Genomic DNA, 22,396 nt, shown 5'->3' on the forward strand with positions numbered 1-22,396 from the left:
GAGGGAAGCAATCCCTGAGGGGCAGTTTTGAGGGATAAGGGGATGGCTCCCTGAGGAACAGTGTGGGGGAGTGACAGGAGCAATCTTTGAGAACCAGTTTGGGAGATAATGGTGATTCCCCAAGGAGCAACTGAGAGGGGCAAAGAGGAGCAATTCCTGAGGGGCAATTTTGAGAGATAAGGGGAGCATCCTGTGAAAGGGGTCATTCTGAGGAAGATGAGGGAGCCTGGAGAGCAGTTTGTGAAGGGATGAGAAATGGGGGTGCAATTCACAGAGAGGAGGTTGGGAGTTAAGGGGCTGAAGGGGGTCAGTGCTGGGGGTGAGGAGCCAGGGAGGTTTGGGCCGTGTGGAGCGAAGGTGAAGCGGGGGTTTTCCTTTCATGCTCTCACACACCAGCCATTCCTCTGCAGCAGACCTAGGCCTCCACCATCCCCAGACCCCTGCTTTGTGCCCAGCAATTCCTCACAATAATCAGCTCGGAGTTACTGGCTGCTGCTGCGGACGCAGGCCGGGAGCACCATGGGACACCACATTGCCAGGCCCACCACAGGTATTACCCTGCACAGACCAGGGAGCTGCAGCACCGTGATCCCTCACCTGGTCATGCCCTGCTGCTCCCAACATCCTGCTGGACCTGCTCAGCCAGAAACCACTGGCCAGTGTTGTCCCCACCGATGGCATCTCCTCGCCAGGCAGCACAAGGTGGAGGTGGCGTGGGGGCAGGAGCTGGCTGCAAAGCAGAAGATTATTTAAGAGGCCATGCCACTGCCTCGCTGTGATCTCAGTAACTGAACCGTTAAAGTGATTTATTCTTCGCAGGGTAATTACGTTCCCCCTCTTTCTGTTATCCATGCCCTGATCTGTGCTGCACACACATCCAGGCAGGAGCAGGCGTGTGGTCCGTGAGTCGATGTGTCAGGGGGGAGATGGCCTGGCTGCCCCTTCTGCTTCCTGTGCCTTGCTTCTGTAGCACACAGAGACGTGCTGTTTGTATGGACTGTGTGCTGTTTGTATGGATTGTGTGCTGTTTGTATGGATTGTGTTCTGTTTGTATGGATTGTGTGCTGTTTGTATGGATTCAACGCTTCCAGACCCTCGCACAGCTCCGGGATCTCCCCATGAACCACTACAGCTGGACACAGCAGTGCTGCTACACCACTAATTTTTATAGAGAGCTTCCAACCTGGCTTTGTATCATGTTATCAATACCCATTACTGCTGCATTCTGTGCTGTCAGGTTTTTGTTGCATTTTTAAAGCTGCGTTTCACATGGACAAGTTTGGGAAAATCCTGTGCAGAGTTCAGAGCTCCCATCTTAACAGTCCCTGTGCAGGCAGGAATGGGTAGGAGCCTTTAGAATCAGAGAATCACAGAACCATAGAATCATTAATATTGGAAAACATTTTTAAGATCATGTCCAACTCTTAGCCCAGCACCACCACCATGTTCACCACTAAACCTTGTCATCACATGTTTTTTGAACAGCCAGGGCTGGAAACACGGCATTTTAAAGCAACTATTTAGAGTATTAAAAAGTAGTCTTTTTCAGAGGAACAGTCCTTTTCCCCGTGAAATCTTGTTAATAATCACCAGGCGTTCAATACAGCCGTATTCTCTCTTAAAACGCTGCATCCTTTACTCTTTCACACCGTTTGCTCGGCACATCGCTCCCCCTTTTCTGGCCCAGCTGCTCCCACGCATTTCAGCGTCAGGCTTTTCCCTCGGGCCCGCGCCCTGCTCAGGCCCGTCCTGCTTGCGGGTGCTCCTTTCGGGCCAGGAACGTTAGAGGGAGCTGGAGACTCGCTGTGCCCGGCTGCAGGGTTGGACACGGCTGGTGGCTGGCAGGGATGGCCTGGAGGGCCGGGGGGCACTGGCTGTGGGATCCCGCATTTCTCCAGCGCCAGGACTGCTGCAGGAGTGCCACTGAGGGGCCCCTGCCCTGCCTGGGAGGTGCAGGATCACCCAGCCCAGCCCATGCTGCTGCTGGGGGCTGAAGCTTCTTCACCATAGCATTCCCTGCTCCCAAATCCCAGCAAATTCATCCTTGAGAAACTGGTGCCTCCGAGGGGTCGGTGTGCCTGCCAGGGGGGACGGGTGTTTCTTCATCACATGGGGAGGGGATTCCGCACCCATTCAGTCCTGATCTTCCCAGCACCACCAGCCTTCTCTGTGCCATGCTCACCGTGCCAGCCCTGCCACCCTGCATCAGAGAGATCCTAGTTATTCAGCCCGTGATGAACTAAATAAGGGTGATTTGTGTTGTAGCAGGAGCCAGAGGCTTAACTCGGGACCAGCGTAAGGAAACACAGCCCTGGAAATAAGGGATAATGGCACAGAGATCTGTGTGGGACACTCACCATGGCACTGTGGGGTGGGGTGAGGTGTTTGCTGCAGCAACCCAGCACCAGCACCACGGTGATCCGGTGGTGTGTTAGACCTGAGAAACAAAAAGACAAGTGTCATACAGGAGACTTTACCATCCCAAAAATAAACCTGGGAACAAACGCTCCTTTAAAAGGCCCGGCGTCATTATTTCTGGGTCTGGTAGCCAACAGACTCCTTCAGAGATCAGGCACTGGGCTAAGGCAGTGCTGTTCTAGCTGGGGCATTCACAGGCTGAACAGAAGCCTCACCCTGGCAGGAACGCTGGGCAGGGAAATCACTGGGTTCCAGCTGGTGGGATGAAGGCTGACCCCATCCAGGGCTGGACATGAAGGGTCTCACAAGGCTCCAAGCAGCTGGAATTAAAGCAGTGGGACTGCAGTGCTCAGAGTTGGATAGCAGAGAACACCTGGCCTTTCTTCACCTCGTGGAGGCAGGAAAATACATGTAGAATGTATGCTCCGAGCAAAAGCTGGGAATGCGTGTTCCCAGCAAAAGCCAGGCAGATGCAGCCCTCCCCTGGCTGAGCAGCCAAGAGAGGCATTTTAGGATGTAAGGAAGCTCTGAGGAAGACTGCATGGCAGAAACAGAGACATCCCAGTGTGACCCAGAGGAGGGCAAAGTGCCAAGCCCTGTGCCTTAGCACCAAGCCTTGATCTAAACCTCCAGCCAGGTGAGAAGGTGACTCACGAGGCCCAGGACCCACTCCAGCCATGGGCACAGCTCTCATGGGTTTGGGAAAACCTGACCCTGCTCTGCTCCCGCCGACCGACCACAGCTCCCAGTGCCCGTGCAATTCCACCCAGAGCTGGAATCCTGTGGGAAAACCAAAGCTGCACCCCGTGGCTCTCCAAAATCCACACTTCACCATCCAAAAACACCAACAAGGTTACCAAGGGCTTGTCCAGACAGTGGAGGAAATGGACATGCCATGCTGTGCCAGTGCCACCGAGGCTCCTGGTGCAGAGGGACCAGCCACAGGAAACACAGGCAGGGGCAGACGTGTGTGCTGGGCTCTGCTGGGATGCACATCACACACTCCCTGAGATGACTTCAGAGGGAGAGCCAGCACACACCAGTCAAAAAAACCATTCTACCAAAAAACCACCCCAGATTGGTTTGTCTGGGTTCCCTGGATAGGAGACATGATTCTCTGCAAAATGCACAGGAGTTCTTTCTTTCTCTGCCCCATCCCAGAAAACATTTTAAAAGAACAAAAAGGAAAATTTAAAACTTTCTTTGTTCCAAAACAGCTGTTTTGCATCAAAACACACTTCACACCTTCCACTCTGCATTGCCCAGTGTGGGTTTGGGGTTCACTGATGGTTCAGGAGAGCATTCTGGTCTGAGGGAATGCATGTTCCTCACTCCAGGGTTGTTTTTTGGGCAGATATTGAATCAAAATGTTGGCTAATCACCCAGATCATCATCTGTTATCAGCAGAGCCAGGCTCAGATCCAAAATACTGAGGACACTTCATGTTTGCTCCTGCCCAGCTGCCTCAGTGCCCTGGGCTGAAGTTAGATGTGACCCCACTGGCCACCCCAGCACTGCAGCCACTCAGATCCGATCATCACCTGATGGCTCCGTTAAATCCTGAAAACAGTCGGATTGGCACAAGCCACCACGTCACCCAAAGCGTGGCTGAGCCCCTGCGTCAGCCAGGCCACCCCAGTGCTCTGCAGTGGCCCCTTCACTCTGGGCCAGCGTGGGCGGCATCGGCGCTGCTCCTGCTGCGGGGCTTTTCTCCAATGCAAATCCACGCCGGGGTATTTATAGCGCCCTTATCCCGGCGGAGCCTATTTTGGGCTGATGCTCAGGCACCAGAGCAGCACAGGTTATTTTAACCCAGCGCTGGGTTATTTTCGGAGCTGCCCTTCTCCGCACGTGCTCAGCAATGGTTTCCAACTACCCGGCGCTTTCTGGGGTTGGGGAAACTGGCGAAGGGGGAGAAGAGGGACCATGCGAAGGAATTTCAGAGATTAAAAGTTAAACCAGCATCTGCAGCAAAGCTGCCTCTGACACACCTGTCTGGGATCCACCTGGAGTCCTGGAAGGAGGAAGGCAGAAGAGGAAAGATTTCTGGAGCACATAGCTGAGGGCCCAATGATGGTGAAACATGCAAGAGAGGAAGAAGAGCCGAGAGCTGGATGCTCCTAAAATGTCCAGGGTCACCAGCTGGTGGCCCCAGGCCCAGGAGGGAGCAATGGCTTTGTTCAACAGAGGCAGGAACAGCACCAAGGGATGGGACATGCTCCTTATCCTCTGCATGCAGGGAGCCCCAGCTCTGTTCTCACCACATCCCATCCTGGAACAGCCAGGGAAGGGAGACTTCTGGAGCCATCCTGTCCGGATCCAGATGCTGCAAGAAGCAGCCGCACCGTTTAACAAGCAGTGAGCTGGATTCTCAGCAGTGGGGCTCTCTTAGCTCAGAGCTGGGAGCAGCAGCTGGTCCATGGCAGAGCCCACAGCCCATTCCCCAGCCCAGGGCTGCCATGGATGGGGTTCTGCCAGGGCAGCAGCACCATGGCAATAGCATCCAGAGAGATCCAGCTCCATGCCCCAGCATAGCAGCAGGGCTGGACAAGTCAGGAATTTTTAGTTGTTTTCATTTTTTTTTTTATTCCACAAGGTCTTGCCTTATCCAAGTAAGAAAGCTCAGCAGGGCCTCTACAGCCTTTTCCCACACCCTGATCCCTAGCTTCCAGTCCCCACTGCCTTCCCTATCCCACCACACTTTCCCCTTGCCTCAGTGTCCCCCTCTGCCCCATGGAGGTGGGGGGGGATGTGCCAGGACTGGCCCTGGGGGTGGCAGGGCAGTCCCAAGGCCACTGGGTGCAGCTGGCAGGGAGCACAGCCCTGCCCCGTGACCTCCAGCTCCCATTGGGATTGAGCAGATCACACCATCCCGCTGGGAAACGTGAGTCAGGGCCTGAGCCACTGCCAGCCCCTATTCCTGGCATCCCATCCCAGTCACACTCCCAGCCCCCATGGGCCAGCAGCAGGCTGGGAAGGAGCAAGTGAAAATTGGGAAGGATTATGGTGGGAGCCACCCATACCCCCCAACTTGCCCAATCCCCCCTGCAACTTGCCCCACCTGCCACAGCCACCTGCCCACCACATAGGTCTCAATGCATTTTTATTAAATTCTTACAAAACAGAATACAAAATTCTGGCATCAACAATTGTTATAAAGGAAAACTTCAATTCAGCTGTATCAGGTCACCTGGTACATACAGTAAAGTGCTTCTTTTTGTGTGTTTTTTTTTTTCCTTTTTTGTTTTTGTTTTTTTTTTTTGTCTTTTTTTTTTTTTTTTTAATATTTTCATTTTTATTTCCCAGCCAGCCCCTGAGCAGAGGCTGCTGTTGCACAAACCAACAGTGCGTTAACGTGACTCTTGTCGAACCAGCTTTGGCAGTCTTCATCAATTGTAAAGTGGAGAAAGCTTCTCCTGGTTTGATAAAAAAGAGTTAGCTTCACAGTAAACGTTTCTAACCAGTTCTAAGTCGAGTTAGTTGGCTGGAGGAAGGGCGGGGGGGAAGGAGAGGAAGTGAAAACACTTAACATTTCCAGCTTAAAAAAAAAAATTTTTTTTGAAGTTGGTTTCCAAGATAGATGCTCTATGGGGGGAAAGCTTGGAAAGAGGAAGAGGAGGAAGAAGGGTGTTGGTGAGAGGGGGTCGCTGGTGCTGGACCACGGGAGCATCTGTCTGGAAACCGCCCTGGGAGTGGCGCTGGCAGTGGGGAGGGGAGGGCCCTGGCACAAGGGTGTCCCCAGCCACCCCAGCCCAGGCACCTGTGGGTGCCCAGCACTGCCACGAGCCAGGCTGGAGGTTTTCCAGAGTTGATCCCCGGCTCTAGAGGCATTTAAAGATTCTCCACCAATGCACAGACCTGGCCATGGGTCACCCCCGAGTGCCACGCCAGGAGCGCCGGGTCCAAACCAAACCCCCACCCAAAATGCAAAGCCGAACCCAGGCCAGGCTCGGATGCTCCCGGCGCATCCTCCAACTCCCACAAACTCCTACAGCATCTTCCAGCTGCACATCCCCGGCCGAGGACACCCACGGGGCACGGTCAGGGTCACCCAGGCCTTCCCCAGAGTGTGTGGTGTATTTATATTTATATAGATATAAAAGAGATCGCTCTTACGCCTGGGGAAAAAGGGGAAACTCAAGTTTGCCAACAAAAGCAGCATGGGGGACAGATAAATTTTGGAGACATCCCCCTGCCATCCCCTTCCCGTGATTTTTTTGTTTTCTAAAAAAAGGCTGCGGCGTGCAGCATCAACGATAGCTTCACAATACCAGCTCAAGGCATCGCGTACTGTACATCATTCAAGTATTTCTTAATATAAGACAACAAGGAATTATCTACAACTGATAAAACAAAATAAGCTATAAAAAGTAACCATGTACAATCAAGATGGATTTTTTTTTTTTCTTTCTGTTAAGGGAGGCCTCTCCAGGGTGTCCCGGTGCCTGTGGGGAGGGGTCTCCCCTCACCACTGCCTTGCTCCTCCCCACTCGGCGCAGTGGGACCAGGGGGCACATGGGGGAGAGAGAGATCACAAGTGCGAGGCAGTTTTGGGAGTAGGATGGGGATGGAGTCACCCTCCCTGACCCCCCCTGGGTCAGCAGAAAGGCTGGGAAGGATGAGAGAAGATGGCCCCTGCACTAAACTCCATCAACACCCAAGATCACCATCTCCCAAGATAACTCATGCACACCTCCCTGAAACAAAAAACAACATATATTGCATAGTATTGCTGTCAGCAGTCTTAAAATAAAAAGGAGAACTTCTTTTTTGTTTTTCCAGAGACAGCGACTGTCTTCAGCTGAAGACCCAGGGAAGTCTGTTCCCCAGCTCAGAGCTCCCAAACCCTCACCTGTGCACACGATGGGCTGAGGCTGCTTTTGCAAAATATAAAGCTCAAAGCACTGAGTCGGAAGGGACAGGAGGTGGCTATGAAGGGGGCACTGCCCTCCCAGCGAGATGGGAGCTGGCAGCGGGCACAGCTTGAGCAGTGCCTATGGCAGGGAGCAGGGGGTGTCAGGGGGATCTGGAGGCACTGGGGACAGCTGGAGGCCAATCTGGCCCCAGGCGTGGGCACTGCTCGCCTGGACAGACCCAGAAACCAGCCAAGGGCCTCGTCCTGACTCAGCATCCCAAGTCCTCCCCACCCCAAAGCAAGAGGAAAGGACAGTGCCACGCACACCTGAACACACATGAGCAGGGATGCACATGCATGACCATGCACACCAGCGCTCCCCAGCCACTGAACACCCTGCTGCCCTGACCCCAAACCTTCCAGCCCCACATTCCAAGCTGTCCCCAGGCTGCTCCCCCATGCCATGGCCCTTGGGTGCTGCCACCAGCCCGGCTGCTCACCCACTGGCATCCCTGGGGCATTGGGCACCCCCTGTGCACCCCAACGCTCCTGCCACAGCGGCCTCGGGGCCAGCCCGAAGCCACGGCAGGTCTCACTGTCCTGCAGCAGGTCCTGACACTCCTTAAGGGGGTCCTTGCTTTCCACAGAGCACACAATTCCCAGAGGGTGTTTCTGGCTGCTCTGGCCACCCTGAACACCTCATTCCCCCTTGCACCTCCACAAGGGCACAGCCACCAGCCCTTCCAAAAACCGGGGTGCAAACCTGACCTGGCACAAGAGCACAGCCCTGGATGCCCACACATCCCCCGGGGAGCCACCAGCCGGAGCGTGGGAGGAAAGGAAGACATTTCTCCGTGCCCTGTAGAGAAGCACAGCTGGCAGTTTAAAAGCAACAATAATTAAAAAAAAAAAAAAAAATAACAAAAAGAAAAAAAAGAAAGGGTCAAAAGAAAAGAAAAAGGGGTGAATAGCTTATTCTGGAAGCAGGATGCTGAGCAGAGAGGGTGAGTCAGGAGCTGCTCCCTCGCTGGCACCGTCTCTCCCCAGCCCGAGCGGTTCCCTGCACAACGCCCACTGTGTCCCCGTGGAGCAGAGCTGGGGACACCCCCGAGTACAGGACAGAGGGGCTCCCCACATCCCCTACACCTGGGAGGTGCCTCCCAGACCCCCAGGAAGGGGTTTTTGTGGGATCTACCCCAACATCAGAGAGAAACCTGTGGCTCCGAGGGGAGGGACGAGGTTAAAACGCAACTCCCGTTGTTGAAAACGCGACCGAGGGTCTTTTGTTCACAGTATGAAATGAGCTGAAATCGTCAAAGCAGCCGCGGATACAAAGAGTCCTTTGGTGTCAGGGAGGGGGGAAAATGTCAGAGGAGAAACCAAGAGTCGGGAAACAAAAGTCCGTGTGTCTGTCAGATGTCCTTGAGTGTGCCCTGGGTGAAGCAACCTCACGCTTGATTTAATACCTTAAAAAAAAAGATCTTAAACAAACCCTCCCACCCCCAGACCTACAAGATCAGCAAAACCTTGGAAACCAGCCACAGGGACGAGTCCTGATCTTGTCACTAGCCAGAAACGGTGGGGTTGGGGCGGAAAGGGGAAGAAAGAAAGGAGGAGAAGGGGGGACAAGGGGTACAGCAGGTGCGAGGGGCACCGCTCAGGCTTGGTCGGCCACCAGGACCAGCGGGGCCACCAGGTGCTGCCCGGAGGCCACTGCCTTGGCCAGGCTGCTCTTCTGCCGCCGCTTGGCCAGCTTGGACTCAGAGGGGGGGGAGAGCTGCATGGCCCGTGAGGTAGCTTTGATGATGATGGGTCGTGCTTCCTCCTCCGCCTCTTCCTCCTCGTCCTCGTCGTGCCGCGTCAGCTGGCGGTTCACAGCGATGGCCTCGGCGGCAAAGGAGGTGAGCTCTTTGGCACTGCTGTTCCTGCAGGGGAGGCACGGGCTCAGGGCGGGTGTGGAGGGCTGGAGGGAGGTCGGGGTCAAATATCCGGGTGTCCCTCCTCACATGCTGGCCATGCCAGACTGGTCAGACACCAAAAATATGGCCCAAACCCAAAGTGGCAGGGCTGCCCAGACAGAGAGTCGCGCCAGAGCCCCCAAAAGGCAGAAGGAATGGACAGTAGTGCTGAGGAGTGGAGTCAGGATTCAGGGGGCTGAGGGTGTCCCATGGCCACCCACACTCACCTCTGCAGGATGATGGGGGTTGGCAGGGTGTTATCCGGGGCACACTGCAACAAAATGCAGCCAGTCAGAGCCAGCAGGTGTGCAGAGGGTTGTTCCCCACCCTGGCTTTTGGGAGCAGAGAGCAGGGAGGGGACATCAACACTCACCCCCTGCACCCAGGGGTGCTCCAGGACCTGGGCTGCGCTGAGCCGCTTCTTGGCATCTCTCACCAGCAGCTTGGAAATGAGGTCTTTGGCTCCAAAGGAGATGTGTGCCCAGTCCTTGTCGGGAAACTCGTACTTCCCCTCCTGGATGCTCTCAAAGAGCATGTTCTGAGCAGGGGGAGAAATAACAGGGGCTCAGCCAGGAGTGCTGCAGCCAAACGGGGGGTGGGCTGGGCACTGCCGGGGTCCCCACGCACCTGGCAGGTGTGGCAGGCCTCGCCCCGGTCCCAGCCGCAGTCGGAGCCGCAGTGGCCCACAAAGGGGGGGTACCCGCTCAGCATGATGTACAGGATGACACCCAGGCTCCACAGGTCACAGCGCTTGTCGTAGATGGAGGCCTCCTCGTTGAAGGCTTCCACCACCTCCGGGGCCATGTACTCAGCCGAGCCGCACTGTGGGGACAGGGGGGGTGAGCCCCGAAGGGTGGGGACCGATGGGGCAGGGGGTGAGCCCCGAAGGGTGGGGACCGATGGGGCAGGGGGTGAGCCCCGAAGGGTGGGGACCGATGGGGCAGGGGGAACCGGGAGGGTCCTGCCAGATCTACGGGGCTGCACCTCTGAAGGGAAGGTGCAGACATGGCTGCTCCCCAGATTTGCTCCCACCACATCACCCTGCTGGGTTTCCCATCACAGACCCACCTCTCTGGGCAGCTGCCACCCCGAAGGAAAAAAAAAAAGTAAAGCTTAAAGGGTGCAACCTCCACGGTGCAGGACAGCCGGACCCACAGGACCCACAGCATTGCCACCACCCAACCGGCTCAGCGGGGCAGCCCCAACGCCTGGGAGCGGCCACGGGACACAGCGGGACGAGCCTGCTGTGCCTGTTCCTCTCCTGACCGTGACTGCCCCTCTCCTGACCGTGCTTGCTCCTCTCCTGACCGTGACTGCCCCTCTCCTGACCGTGCCTGCTCCTCTCCTGACCGTGCCTGCCCCTCTCCTGACCGTGCCTGCTCCCCTCCTCACCGTGCCTGCTCCTCTCCTCACCGTGCCTGCTCCCCTCCTCACCGTGCCTGCTCCTCTCCTCACCGTGCCTGCTCCCCTCCTCACTGCCCCTCTCCTCACCGTGCCTGCCCCTCTCCTCACTGCCCCTCTCCTCACCGTGCCTGCCCCTCTCCTCACTGCTCCTCTCCTCACCGTGCCTGCCCCTCTCCTCAGTGCTCCTCTCCTCACTGCCCCTCTCCTCACCGTGCCTGCTCCCCGGCCCGGCACAGGCGGAGCTGCCGCGTGGGATCCGGTGCGGGAGGAGTTAACCGTGGAGCAGGGAGAGGCAGAGCCAGCGGCCCCATTCCCCTATCGCTCCAGGGACTCTGGGGCTTTCCAGCACATGACCCGCAGCCCACACAGGCCCCGTGACCAGGGGAGAAAAGAGCTGCAGCCAGCAGATAATCGCCCCGTAACGAGAGAGGCCTCCCGACGAGGGGCCTCTCCAGCCCCAGCAGCTGATGCCACCGCAGGAAAACAACCCAGCCCCGATCCCGGTGGGAATGCAGCGGCCGTCCCGCTCCGCCCCCCCACGGGCTGACAACGGGGAAACTCGGGACACCCCCGGAACTCAGAGCCCGCCCCGGGAGGAGGGCAGGCGTGGAGGAAGGAGGGGGCTGGGGTGTCCTGGCACCCGCCTCTGCTGGGCTCTGCCCTCCCCGGCACGTTCGCACCCCAAAAAAGCCGGGGTGCAGCGCGATACCCTGCACGGGGGGACACCTGCGGCTGGCGATAAGGAGAGCGGGGCTTTCTGCAGGAGATGGGGATCTGTGCGACACGGGGACACTCTCGGGGTGTCCACCCTGCACCCGCAGCCCGGAGGCTCGGCCCGCTCTCCCTCGCCCACGAGCCGGGGAACCACGGCGGCCCCCGGCCCGGTGCTGACCCAGTTCTCCCCGGCGGGCTCGGCGCAGCCGCCGCGGCTGCTCGGGCTGTTGCTAAGGCTCACGGCAGCCCGGGCGCTGCGCCAGCCCCCGGCCCCCCCGCGTTATGTAACCACATCTCGCCTGCCACGGCGGGGGGGACGACGGGGGACACGCAGCATCAGCGACAGCAGCGACGAGCAGGGGGGTGGCCATGCATAGCCCTGCTCTCAGAGCCTGCGGGGCAGCTGGGGGGGTCCCCGGGGACAGACCTCCCCCAGAATGTGGGGGTCTCGTGCACTTACCGGGGTGAGCAGCTCCGGGGTGGAGATGGGGGAGCAGTCGCCGTTCAGTTTGATGCCACTTCCCAGGTCAAAGTCGCAGATCTTCACTGGGGAGACCTGGGGAGAGGGGGGGAAGGAGTGGTCGGTGACCCCCCGGCATCTGCCGGGAACCACAGCCGGCAGCCCCCGGGGACCGCGGCGCTTTCAGGCCACAGCTGCTCAATGCCAGGTCATGTCATGCTTCACACCACGCTGTGCTGTGGCATATGGGGGCTGTGTGTGTCCCTGGCAGGACCTGGTGTGTGTGTCCCCAGGCAGGACCCTCCTGCAGCCCCGACCCTAGGACTCACCCCACTGTGCCCACCCCCCCAGGCAGCACACCCTGCACCCAACCCCAGCTGCTCCCCGCTCACCTGGTCTGGGCTCTCACACAGGATATTTTCTGGTTTCAGATCCCTGTGTGCAATCCCTGGGGGCAAAAGAGCCAATGAGGGTAAAAATCCCCCCCTACAAGACTGCCACAGTGTAAAGTCTGGGGGTGGCATGGGGACCCCTTCCTCCCCACCCCAAATAACTGCCTGTGCCCTGGCAAAGGGCAAAATTTGCTGCTGGCCCCAAATCCCAACTGAACCGGAGGAACAGGATCTGCACCACAAAAAGCCTTGTGATGCAGCTGGGCCTGACCCTGCACGCTGGGATGGGCACTGTCCCCTGGGCAGGAGGATGGGGGGAGGCAGTGACATCCCCGGGGGGGCCAGCACACCCCAGGGTGAACTCAGAGGCACCTGGGACGTCCCAGCTCACCTTTGTTGTGCAGAAAGTGCAGGGCGCTGGCGATATCCTGCACCACCACGCTGGCCTCCAGCTCGTTGAAGTGGCGTCTCCGGTGGATGTGGGTCAGGATGGAGCCTGTGGATGGGTAAGAGCAGAGCTGGGGTTTGGGGGGGTCCTGCTGCCCCAGCTCCGCCCACCCCGGCACCGCACTCACCTCCCCTCATCTTCTCAAACACCAGGTAAAACCTCTCCTCCTCCTCGAAGAACTCAATCAGCTCCAGGACGTTTCTGCAGGGACCACGGCATCAGCCCAGCATCCCCCAAAACACCTCTGGGGTCCCCCCCACACCCCCAACCAGCACAGGACCCCGGGAGGGATGCGGGATGGGAAAACTGGGTTTGCAGTGATTGAAACCACACGGCCAGGGCCCCCCTGGCCGCATTCCAGCGGGGAGAGGGGCTTGCAGCGCCCGGCTCCGCTCCTCCCTAATTGCTCACAGCCCCTCCTGGCTCGCTCACCCGCCCCACACACAGCCCTGCTCAGCAGCAGGGGCTCGGCTCAGCCCTCGGCTCGGCTCCAACTTGGCCACCGAGGCCCTCGTCGTCATGGCAAACTGAACGTCCCCTCTGAATGCTCCACCGCGGCCACTGGGGCCAAGGGCCGGGAGCGTGGGGCAGAGGGCAGCCTGGCTGTGGCCCACGGGTGTCACGAGCATCAGCCCGGTCTCAGCCCACTCCCCGTGCCCACTGTGGGGGATGCAGCGGCTGCCCCGCCATACCTGTGTCCCTGGCACTGATAGAGCATCTCCACCTCCCGGAAAACCCTGCTCCGGATGTGTCCCAGGCGCTTCTCTATGATCTGGAGGGCAAAGAGGGGGAGGCTCAGGGAGAGGCAGCGCTGCCCGGGAGGGGCCGGGGTACCCCTGCCTCAGCAGCGCGGGGACCCGCGGGGCCGGGCGGGGTTAAGGCAGCAGAACAGGCTGTTCCCGGCGCTGGTGCCAAGCGGCAGCGGCTGTGCCAAGCCGCTCCCTCCGGGGCCGGGGCCAACAGAGCTCCACGTGACGCTGGAGCACCGGCGCAGCAAAGGGCCCTATGCCCCACTGGGCGCTGGCACAGCGGGGCTCGGTGGCCGTGCCAAGGGTGGACAGGGGGACACCCCACGCAGGGAAGGGCAGCTGGGGGCTCTCATTGCCCTTTGGGGCACACAGAGCACCCCACCACCACACACGGCCCTCCCTGCTGCCTCAGCTTCCCCACTGGGGCACCCAAAGGCCCCTGTGGAGCGATGGGGGAGGCCAAGTTCCCCTGGCATTTGGCTGCATTTTGACACGGGGTCCATCCCAGCCCCCCCATGCCATGGCTCAGAGTCTGTGGGGTAGAGGGCCACGGGACCACCATTCCTGACCCCAAAAGCAGCTGGCTCACCCCAATCCCCTCCAGCACCTGGATGGGAGAGACCTCCCTGGGGCAAGCAGGAGGTGACCACCCTGCCAGCACCACATGCCCCTGCCTGCCCCAAGTCCCCACACACATCCCGAGGGCTAATTAGGCTCCCGTGTGCCCTCATTGACAGGGAGAGCAGCGTGGCTACGGGGGGAGGGTCACCAAGGACCCCGAGCTAGGTGGTGGCAGAGGCTGGTGTGCCACCATCACAGCCCAGCCCTGCCGCACTCCTGCCCCTCTCCTTCCCCTCCAGTCCACAAAGCCATAGTCCTGGGCCAGCACCGATGGTCGTGGGAGTTGGGAGGGCCGAAAGGGAAACTGAGGCAGGAGGTGGGAGGGAGGTGGTTCTGCAGCCCCAGTGGGGGAGCTTTACCTTCACAGCGTACTCCTTGTTGGTGATGAGGTTCACGCAGGACTGGACTCTGGCGTGGGCCCCTTCTCCCAGCACCTCCTCCTGCAGCTGGTAAACATCTGGCAAGGGAGAGGTCACCTGAGCTGCCTGCCCCACTGCACAGAGCCTGGGGACACCAGGAAGGCCCAGCCCTGCCCCAGGCCAGGGGGACCCCTGAGGTTCCCGAGCAGCCCCACTCACCTTCGAACCTGCCGGAGAAGCTGTCGGTGGCTCTGCAGCGCTTCTTCTTCTTGTTCCTTTTCTTGGCGTCAGGGATGTCGATGGGTTGACTTGAAGGCATGTCTGTGCCAGAGCAAAGCCAGCGGTGTCAGCCATCCCTGTCCCCCCACAGCTCCCCCAGCACCGCTGGGCATCCCCCCAAAGCCTTCAGGGCCAAAATCCCAGGGGGCAGGATGGGAGGAGCCCCATGAGGAGGCACCTGTGACTCACCGGGACGGGGCGGGCACTCAAAGTTGAAGACAGGCTCCAGGTGGTTGGACTGGTCGAACTCCAGGTCAAAAGGGTTTTGCCCCTGTGGAGTCAAGAGCAGGAGTGAGGTGGCAGCCGCTGGATCAGCCACCAGCAGTTGCTACCCTGAGTCCAGCACGGACATGGAGCCCGGCACGCTCCGGCTCCTGGGACGCACTCTGCTCACTCCCTGGGGTGCAGGACACCAGCTCATGGAGGGACACAGCAGAGCTCCAGAGAGAGCCAGGGGATGAGGAGGAAGGCTTTGACCACATCTCCTGATGGGGACAGTGCTGCGGGATCGCTCCTCCAGCCAGCCCCAGGCCAGCACACAGGGGATGATGAGAGGGACCGCGGCCACCCACACCAACCCAACCCCAAATCTCCACCCAAACCTGAACCACAGTGAGGTAGGAGGGGGAGGAAGAGAAGCCACAGGGCAGAACAGGCTCCAGAGCCACCCCTCCATGCCCTCCCAGCTCCTGCAAGGTCACGGTGGCTGGAGCCTGCTCTGCCCTGCTCCAGTGGACATCATGTCCCCAGGCTGTGGGACACCCCTGACCCGGCAGGATCAGGCCTCATTCCAAACCCTCCTGCACCCCAGGCTCCACGGAGGGCATGGGACCTGCTCCTTCCCTCACGCTGAACCCCAGTGGCACCCGAGGGGACATGGGGACCCTCTGCTTCCTGCTCCCCTGAGCCACCCATGGGACGGGGCAGCGCTGGGGGAGAAAGGGCCCCGTCCTCCCCAGGATTATGAAATCTGTTTGGGTGGAGGTGGCAGCTCCAGCGGCGTTCCCAAACCCGCCCGGTGCCCGGGCCGGCTGCCAGCCCCAGCACGGCCAACCCTGGCCACCGCCAGAAACACCCAGAACGCGCCTGTTTACTGCAGCCCTGGGGGGCCGGGGGTCCCCAGGCGGAACGGGGGGGGGGGGAGCTTCACACCAGGAGCACCCCCCTCTCCCCCCCCCCACCAAGCACCACTTTGGATCTCCGGGGCCAAAATTCTCCTGTGCTGCATATTGCCAGCTTTCCTCCCCCTCAAATCCTGGATTTGGGGAGTGCAGCATCGCCCCGCAGCTGCTGCCCCCCGGGACAAGTCCCGGCAGGATGGGGGGGGGGGGGGGGGGAACAAGGCCTCCGGGAGAGGTCCAGGGTGTACGGGGGGTGGGCAGGGGGCGTACAGGGGGGGTAACAGGGGGCAGGGGGCCCTGCCAGCTGCCGCAGCACTGCCACACAAAGGTCTGGGGGATGGGAGGCTGCGCACCGGCTCCATCAGCACAGCCGAGGTGTCCGCCCCGCCTCCATCCCCGGCCCCCGCGGGGGACACGAACCCCGGCCAGAGGCCACACGAGCAGGAGCGGGGGTCACTGCAACGAGGGGGCGGGTCCGGGGGACCCCCCGCACCCCTGAGCTGGAGCGAAACTGAACAAAGGACCCCCAGCCCACAGCTAGGAAGCGGCTCGGGAGGGGGGAACCGAAAGGAGCGGGACCACGGGGACCCCCCGCACACCCCGACGTGACAGTGGCGGGGGGTGCGGGGGGGGTGACGGGCCCGGGCTGGGGGTGCCCAGGGCATCTCGGGGTGGGCGGCGCTGCGGGATCGACCCTCGCACGGTCCCAGCGGGCAGGGCCTGGGGAGCCCCGAGACCACCCCCACACCGCTGCCGGACCAGGACGAAGGCGTGCAACCGGGCGGGGGGAAAGTGCAGCCCCCACACCCACGGGGGATCCCCGTGGGAGCGGCAGCATCCCAGCGCCCACCCGGGGGACAGTTGGGACGACACTGACCCAAGCCCCAGGAGCACCGCGACCTCCGGGACGGGGGTACAGGGGGGGGTCCCGCTGCTCGGTTTCGGCGGCAGCGCCCCCGGAGCTCCTCAGTTTGGGGGGTGTCGGGGGTGGGGCAGGAAGCGCCCGGGCCCCCTCCGTTCCCGGGCAGGGGATGCAGCGATGCGGGCGCACCCCGGCCCCGGAGCCCCCCCCGAGCATCCCCGTGGGGGCGGGGAGCAGCCCCTTACCTTGAAGGAGCGGTGGAATCCCGGGATCTCTGACTTCTTCTGCACCATCTTGCTGCGGGGGGGGGCGGGGGGCGGCGTTGCTGGGAGAAATGAGGGGGGGCGGCAAAATAAAAAAAAAAAAGGGGGGTGGGGGGGAGGGAGGCGGAGGGACGGGCAGAGCCGGAGGGGAGTCCGGGGGGTGGCCGAGACCTGCAGGGAAAGGAGGGGGCGGGGGGCGGGGGGGTCAGCCGGTTGCGGCCCCCCCCCCAGGTCGTGCCCGGTTCCCCCCCCGAGCCCCCCGGCCCGGCGCTCACCGGCGCGGCCCCGCAGAGCCGCCGCTGCTGGTGTTACCGCAGCCCGCACCGCCGCCCGCTCCGCTCCGCGCCGCTCCGCCGCCGCCGGGGGGGACGCGCCGCCCCCGCCCCCGCCGCCTTTATAGGCACGGCCCCGCCCCGCCCCGCCCCCGGCTCCGCGGACACCCCCCCGCCGCGCCCCGGGACGGGGACACCCCGCCGGGGACACAGGCGGCCACCCCGGGGATACAAACACCCCCCCCCGAGGGTCATAAACACCCCCCCAGACACCCACTGGGGACGCGAACGACCCTCCGGGTACCCACCGGGACACAGACCCCCCCCCCCCCCCGGGGCACCCAGCGAGGACACAGAGCCCCGTCCCGGGCACGCACACACCCCCCCCGCGACACTCCAGAGCCCCGGGCACACACCGGGGACACAAACACCCCCCCCGGACACGCAAAAAGCCCCCCCGGACACCGCAATTCCTTCTGGAGAAACAAAGACCCCCCCGGGTACTCACTGGGGACACAGCCCCCCTAAGGGGACACACACACCCCCTCCCCAGGCACCCACCCGGGACCCCATCCCCCCCGGATACTCTCTGGAGACACCTCACCCCCCTCGGGTACCCCCGTCGCTGCACCGGGGCACCCTCTGTGCTGCTCCGGGAACCGGGACCCCCCCGGCACCCTCCTGTGGTGGGGGGAAGGCTGGGGACGCCCCCCGGAGGGGTCCCTGCACCCCCACACCCGGCATGCTCCTGTGCTGCACCCACAAAGGGTGCACAAGGGACACCCCTTTGCCACCCCCCCGTGATGTACCCAGGGACAGGGACCCCCCTGCCACCCTCCTCCGCTGCACCCAGGGACAGGGACACCAGTCCTCCCCCAAATGCACCCACGAACACGGGCACCCCCCGCATCCCTCAGACCCCCCTGCAGTATTTTAGGGAACAATGGCACCCCCCAGGCACCCCAATTCCCCCCTCCCCCCTTCAGACACACTTGAGCACAGGGATGGGGGCAGCCCTGGACACCCCACCGCGCACCCGAGGACAGGGACACACCTTGGGGACCCCCCTGCACCGGGACAAGGACACTCCGGCTCCGTGTTCGGGGCGCTCATGGCAGGGGGGTGGGGGCCCCCCGAGCCCCCCAGCCCACACGGGTCACGAGTGGGGCAGAGCTCAGCCCGGCCTGCAGCGAGGGGGGGAGCGGAGCAGGGCGGTCACGTCCCTCTGTCCCCGCGGGCCACCAGTGGCCGTGGGGGGCAGGGTCGGGAGCAGGACCCCCTCCCGGTGGCCCCGTGGGAGCCCCTCACCACGCGTGTGCGCGACTGTCCCCCCCCGCCCCGTGTGACGCCAGCGGGGCTGAGAACAGACGCGCTCGTTGCGCGAAGCGGCTGCGCCGGGGCCGATGGCTGCGGCACCGCGGTGACTTCACCGCCCGCCCCGCGCATTGGCTGCGCCCGCCGCCGCCACGGCAGCCCCGGACCCCCCCTGTCACAGACACCGGCACCCCCGGGCCCCCCCTGTCACAGACACCGGCACCCCCGGACCCCCCCCTGTCACAGACACCGGCACCCCCGGACCCCCCTGTCACAGCCACCGGCAGCCCCGGACCCCCCCTGTCACAGCCACCGGCACCCCCGGACTCCCCCTGTCACAGCCACCGGCACCCCCGGACCCCCCCACCCCCACTATCGGCACCCCCGGACCCCCCCGTCACAGCCACCGGCAGCCCCGGACCCTCCCCCCCACTGCCACCGGCATCCCCGGACCCCCCTGGCGCCTCGATCGCCACCCCTGGAGCCCCCCATTACTGCTATCGGCACCTCCGGGCCGCCCTCGGCACCGTCACTGGCATCGGGACCCCCGGACCCCCCTCACTGCAGAGGCACCTCCGGCTCCCCCTCCTCACCGATATCGGCACCCCCGGACCCCCCTCACTGCCACCACTGGCACCCCCGGACCCCCCTCACTGCCACTGCTGTTCCCAGACCCCACTCACTGCTATCAACAGCCCATGACCCTTCCCCCTCTCCATCGGCACCCCCAGACCCCCCCTCACTGCCGCTGCTCCCAGACCCCCCCTCACTGCTATCAACAGCCCTGGACCCTTCCCCCTCTCCATCGGCACCCCCAGACCCCCCCCCCCCCACCGCCATCGGCGCCTCCCCCGTCCCCCTCACCAGCGCCGCGGCCCCGGCCCCGCTCTGCCCCCCGCCCTCTGCTCCCCCGCTGCTGCCTGGAGGGGATTTGCATCGCCCCAAAGCCCGGTGCCAGCCTGGCGTGGGGTCACCCCGGCGGGGTCCTGGCCACCCCCCTCCCAAAATCTGCCGAAATTCCTGCTCTTCCAGGCCCTGATGGCGTCTCCTGCATCCCATGCCAGGCAAACCGGGCATCCCGGGCCTTTGTTTGTTGGTGCTGCTAATGAGGGCTCCCCAGCTAGTCCGGGCTGGGGGGATGAGTGGTGGTGCCCCCTCTACTGGGGGGTCTGCAGGGGGACAGGGATGGTCCCTTCCCCTCCTGGGGCTCCTGAGGAGCCACGCATTCCCAAATTGCGCCCGGCACCATGTAGGTCACGGAGCCGGGAATGACAGGGCAGCAGAGCCGGCACCCACAGCCCCGGGGCCACCCAGGGATGCCTGGCGTGGTGGGGACACCCAGGGCTGGCTGGGGGCTCGCCCAGCCCACGGGGGTCCTGTCACCGTGTGGGAAGCTGGGGCGGTGGCAGCATGGTCACTGCGTGTGCGATGAGCGTGCAGCGTGTGCTCTCCGTGCGCTGGCTGCGTGTCCCGTCACCCGCGTGTCCTCTGCGGGCTCCCCGCGTGTCACTGTGCCCTCTCTGCGCGCCCAGCGTGTGCTCACTGCCCACCCCGTGCTCCCCGTGTGGCCCTGGAGGGACCTTGGGATCCTTGGGATGCAGGGAGCGTGTTTGCCTGTGCTGTGCTTGTCACACGCGCTTTGCACACTCAGTGCACGCTCACACCACGCTCCCTGCACACTCAAGGGGAGATTTCCAGCCGGGTGTGGCAACAGCATCGGGTCTCAGCTGCCGGGTGCAGGGACACTGGGACAGCCTCGTGTTCCCTTGGCTTCCCTTCCCAGTGCTCGTCCCTGTGGAATTGGCTGCCAGGGAACGTGCACAAAACCGCACACGTGTGTGCAAGGGCAGAGCGTCGGCCGGGGGGTGTTTGCACCAACACTCACACACACGTACACACAATCATGGGTTGTTTTTTGCCTGCACACGTGCTTATCCCGGTGTGCCACCCGTGTTTCCCCCACAGGACCAGGGCTCTCCCTCTCCCCCTCACCTCATGGGTGCAGGGTCCAGCCAAAATCCCTCCTTTGGGCCCAGCCTGGTCCCCAGGCCTGGGCTGCAGCAGGTCCCCGCACTGGTGGCTCCTGCTGTGGGGACACAGGTGCCCATGGACAGTGGAAAGGGCCCCGCTGGCCCCAGGGAGCGCTGGCAGCTCACAGGCCTCAGCACAGGGCTTCCTAATGTTTTTACAGGGAAACACAGATTTAGATGCATTTGAGCCCCCAGCCCCCTCCCTGCTCCTGATCACATCCAGCGTCCCAGGGGTGCAAACATGGGGCCGGCAGCAGCAAATCCCCCACGTCCCAGTCCTCACCAGGATCCACTAATGGTGAGCCTCCTGCTGTGTCCCTAAGGTGCCACCTGTCCCCACACCCCTGCGTGCCACCAGGACCCACAACCTTGTGGGGTCTCCAGGAGCTGTTGGAGCCCCACACTCCAAGACTGGCCGAGGGAAAACAGGAAAGCGAGTGGGGCTGTGCCGGAAGGCGGCTATTGTTGGCCAGGGAGCAGAGGGAGCGTGAGGGGCCGGAGGCATCGTGGCCACCCTGTCCCCCCTCTGTGCCCTGAGCCACTCGTGGCTGCCCACTCCCCCTGGATGTGCCCCAATGTGGGCAGGCTCAGGGCTGTCCGGGGCTTCCCCTCCCACCCTGCTTCTCTGCTTTGGAAGGGAAAATAAACAAACCTCCTTTTTCTGTGTGTTAACTCCCCCGGCCCAAGGAGGGCCCAGCTTCCCGGCCCTGGAAGCAGGAGGATTTGGAGCCCTGGCTCTGTGTTAAATGAAAAAATCCTCCAAGAAACCTGGAATTTCCTGCTGGGCAGAAACCTGGAGGTTTGACACTCCTGGTGCTGGGGTGGGACAGGAGGGGTGGGAGGGACGGGGGCCACGAGGGACAGAGGGGACACACCCCACCCCCGCGCCCAAGGCACACACGAGCTCACGGCTGTGCTGGTTCCTGTGCCGGTGGATCCTCGATCTTCCTCCTCGCCTTGAAGCCACCGGGGAAGTTTTGGCAGCTCCTGCCAGGCCTCCAGTGCACCCCAAGTCCCCACCCTGCCACCGTGGGGTTCTCCCAGGGACACGGCCCTGGTTCCTCACTCCCCATCTGCTGCAGGAAGGGGCCGGGGCGAACCCTGCTTGGGCTTTCCCAGCTCCTGCTTTACCCCCACAATTTGGGGCTGCCCCCCTTGCCCAGGACACCCCCAGCAGAGCTGCCCAGTGTGTCTCAGGGACAGCTGGGGGACAGGCAGAGTGATGAGGGGGATGGTGGTGTCGTGCCTCAGTTTCCCCAGCTGGAAGAGGTGCCATAAGGTGAGGGAACAGCTGGAACCCAGCATGGAAGCTGAAGGGAAGTGTGTCCTGAGGGAGGGTACAAACACACCTGGGGTGGTTTCACCCCAAAAAAGCCCTTCAGGGGAGGTGCCAGTTCAATGGGGAGCATCCTCCATCCCCCATCACCCAGCAGGGCAACGGCCAGTCCTGGCCCTGACACCCCGCACTAGCCAAACCCCAGGGGACAAGGACATGAAGATGGTGGGACTGGGACAGGGCTTGGCCCAGGGATCTACTGGAAAGATGGATCAAGTTACTCCAGGAGGGAAATTCCTGCAGCCCCCAAAGCAAGGGCCAAGAGCTGCAGGAACTGTGGGTTTGGAGCGTCTGAGGAGAAGGGCAGGGAGGGGGCTCATGCTGTGCCACAGTGGGAGTCCTGTCTTAGTTGATAGCAGCAGATGGGAAAAGCATTTCCAGGATGATTTTAAACACCCCAGGCTCTTTTCATCCTCCTCCATCCTCCCAATTCCCTGGGAAGGGGGGAAATCTGCAGGGGCAGCCCTGACCCACTGCAGCTGGGTCACTCTGGGACAGCCCCGGCAGCGCAGGGATGTGGCAGGAAGAGGTGCAGGCTGGC

The 22,396-nt window shown here is 62.2% G+C and overlaps 1 protein-coding gene across 3 annotated transcripts; it reads right to left on the minus strand.

The window, feature by feature from the left end:
• Window positions 1-623: 623 nt before the first annotated feature.
• On the minus strand, window positions 624-17,265 carry MKNK2 (MAPK interacting serine/threonine kinase 2). 3 transcript variants are annotated; one of them, XM_068996859.1, is made up of 15 exons: window positions 17,179-17,265; window positions 16,886-17,074; window positions 14,847-14,928; window positions 14,598-14,699; window positions 14,379-14,476; window positions 13,342-13,421; window positions 12,777-12,850; window positions 12,593-12,697; window positions 12,202-12,257; window positions 11,810-11,905; window positions 9,859-10,053; window positions 9,605-9,769; window positions 9,459-9,502; window positions 2,358-2,437; window positions 624-730 (listed from the first exon to the last, which is right to left on the minus strand). In XM_068996859.1, exons 2-15 carry the CDS (start codon window positions 16,931-16,933, stop codon window positions 639-641), a joined length of 1,317 nt encoding a protein of 438 aa, XP_068852960.1. In that variant the 5' UTR covers window positions 16,934-17,074; window positions 17,179-17,265; the 3' UTR covers window positions 624-638. The 3 variants fall into 3 exon arrangements, with proteins under 3 accessions (XP_068852960.1, XP_068852959.1, XP_068852958.1); XM_068996858.1 differs by lacking the exon at window positions 624-730 and adding an exon at window positions 1,387-2,200; XM_068996857.1 differs by lacking the exons at window positions 624-730; window positions 2,358-2,437 and adding an exon at window positions 5,505-9,198.
• Between the last annotated feature and the right edge of the window lie 5,131 nt (window positions 17,266-22,396).

This window comes from Aphelocoma coerulescens, chromosome 28 (assembly GCF_041296385.1).
Source record: "Aphelocoma coerulescens isolate FSJ_1873_10779 chromosome 28, UR_Acoe_1.0, whole genome shotgun sequence".
In the NCBI taxonomy this organism is placed as follows: Eukaryota; Metazoa; Chordata; class Aves; order Passeriformes; family Corvidae; genus Aphelocoma; species Aphelocoma coerulescens.

What these genes read in the sequence shown, in the direction of transcription:
- MKNK2 (XM_068996857.1), bottom strand. Translation starts at nt 16,933, where the DNA reads ATGGTGCAGAAGAAGTCAGAGATCCCGGGATTCCACCGCTCCTTCAAG. An exon ending in AGGCCTGCCACACCTGCCAG is followed by an intron (nt 9,770 to 9,858) that starts GTGCGTGGGGAC and finishes CCCCCTGCTCAG; the next exon opens with AACATGCTCTTTGAGAGCAT. An exon ending in AGCACCCCTGGGTGCAGGGG is followed by an intron (nt 9,503 to 9,604) that starts GTGAGTGTTGAT and finishes ATTTTGTTGCAG; the next exon opens with TGTGCCCCGGATAACACCCT.